Here is a 1971-nt window from a genome sequence, read left to right on the forward strand (position 1 = left end):
CATTGTTTGGCGGGTCTGGGCTGGGGATTCGAACCCGCCACCTTAGGTGTACGTGGCTGGCGCCTTAGCCGGTTGAGCTATAGGCGCCGAGCCTATGGACACAACTCTTAACTCAGACCCCTGGAGGACCCAGGGTACAGCCTATCCACCAGCCAGAGCTCCCCAGAGAGGTTCCACCCCTTAGGAACAGCCCATGCCACCTCCCCAGACTTTAAGGCCAACACCTATGCCTACCCCACCTCATCAGTTGCAAGAGGGCCCTGGGCCTCTCCCCTGGCAGGTCCTGCCCCTGTCACACAGGCAGCTCTCACTGAGACTGGAGCAGACAGTCCCAATCCCCACCCCCACCCCGTAGGAACTGAAGCCGGAACTCCGCAATGCTGGGAGCCGGCTGACCATCCAAGACTCCTGGCACTGCCGTCCCGACCCACTGGGCATCTGTTCCTTGGGCACAGCCCAAGACAGAGGCTGTTAGACCCCAACGGCCAGGCTGGGAGGGGACACCTCAAAGGCTCTGGGCCCAAGTACGGTCTGGGCACTGCAGGAGCACCCTCTGACACCTCCAGCTTCCAGCGCTGGTTGTCCAAACGTGGACCCACTCCCCAATCTAGTGTTGGAGCTCTCGGCCAGCTTATGGGGAGGGGTACGCCTTGGGGACACTCAATCGTGGGTGGCTTGCTCCTGAATAGGAAGGAGACCTAGTTTCAGGGTGCGAGGACGCACCCCACGTGGCTTCGGAAAGCCCCTTCCTGGTGAATCTCCCAACAAGGAACCGCAGCATGCGGGCCACCTGTCCAAGAGCAGCCCCCAGGCTTCTCCCGCTGTCAGAGGGGCTAGGGCCTGCTCCTGGGTGCGCCTCCCGATACCCTGCGCAGGGCGGCGGGGCTGGGGCCGGGGCCAGGGCCAGGGAGTGGGGTAGGTGGCGGGAGCCGGAGCCGAGAAGGGACAGCGCGACCCAGAACGGGAAGGGAGGAAAGGCGGGGTGGGACGCCAGACGTCGGCTTCACTCCAATGCCAGGCCCGGGACGCGCGGCCGGAGCCACCTGTCGCGGCCGCGGGCCCGCACGCTCGCCGTTCCCGCAGGGCCCGGCGCGATTGTGTCCCAGCCGGCCCAGCCTTCCCCTGGGGCTCACCATGCACACGGCGCGCACCACCACCTGCGGCTGCGTCAGGAAACGCCACAGGTCGAAGGAGCCGCCCGCCTTGGCCGCGCCATAGGCCCCGCTCTCCATGTCGCTTTCGCCACCGCCGCCGCCGCCGCCGCGGAACGCTGAGGAACCGGCAGGACAAGCCCATGCGCCCCGCCCCCGCCCCGCCCACGGGGGCGTGGCCAGGAGGCCTCCAGGGACCGAGGGCAAAGTGTGGCCCTCGCGCGCTGTGGGAGGGCATGCGTTTCCACCGGTTGGGGGTCGTCCAGCCTCTGAGGGCTCATGGTCCACCCCACCGCCTTATCGGTGGCTCGTCCCCCTGCTGCGCTGGCCTGCAGCACTACTGGGAAGGGTCAGAGTTTCCCAGGAGGAGGGACAGACGGGGGCCCCTCATAGTCTCGCTCCCGTCCTCCGGTCTCTTCCTTCCTACCGGAATCCCGTCAAACACCTGTTCCGGACCCCAGCAGCCCAGGATCCAGGCTCCTGAGCTCAGCGTTCCCCCTTCCCATCCCACTCAAAACCCCAGGCCAGGCCCGGCGCCTGTAACACATACACCGGAGCTGGAGGGTTCGAACCCAGCCCGGGTCTGCCAAACAACAACGCAATTACAACAACAAAAGAAATAGCCGGGCGTTGTGGCGGGCGCCTGTAGGGGGGCTGAGGCAAGAGAATCGCTTAAGCCCAAGAGTTTGAGGTTGCTGTGAGCTGTGATGTCACCGCACTCCACCGAGGACGACACAGTGAGACTCTGTCACTTTTTTTTTTTGAGCCTTAAGCTATCATCCTCGGTAGAGTGCGTGGCATCACAGCTCACAGCAACCTC

General features: G+C 65.0%; 1 protein-coding gene across 2 annotated transcripts in view; it reads right to left on the reverse strand.

Annotated features, from left to right (window-relative positions):
- Positions 1–1971, reverse strand: part of SYNGR2 (synaptogyrin 2) — a 6567-nt gene that overhangs the window by 3583 nt on the left and 1013 nt on the right. The window contains exon 2 of one of the 2 annotated variants that reach the window (XM_023510968.1): positions 1134–1375. In XM_023510968.1, coding sequence (XP_023366736.1) covers positions 1134–1232 — 99 coding nt within the window. In that variant the 5' untranslated portion in view covers positions 1233–1375. Of the gene's footprint in view, positions 1–1133; positions 1724–1971 lie in introns of those variants that run through there. The other variant, XM_003786088.3, reaches the window with a different exon arrangement.

The sequence above is a fragment of the Otolemur garnettii genome, unplaced genomic scaffold (genome assembly GCF_000181295.1).
Source record: "Otolemur garnettii isolate 467f Iridium unplaced genomic scaffold, OtoGar3 scaffold00018, whole genome shotgun sequence".
Taxonomy (NCBI): Eukaryota; Metazoa; Chordata; class Mammalia; order Primates; family Galagidae; genus Otolemur; species Otolemur garnettii.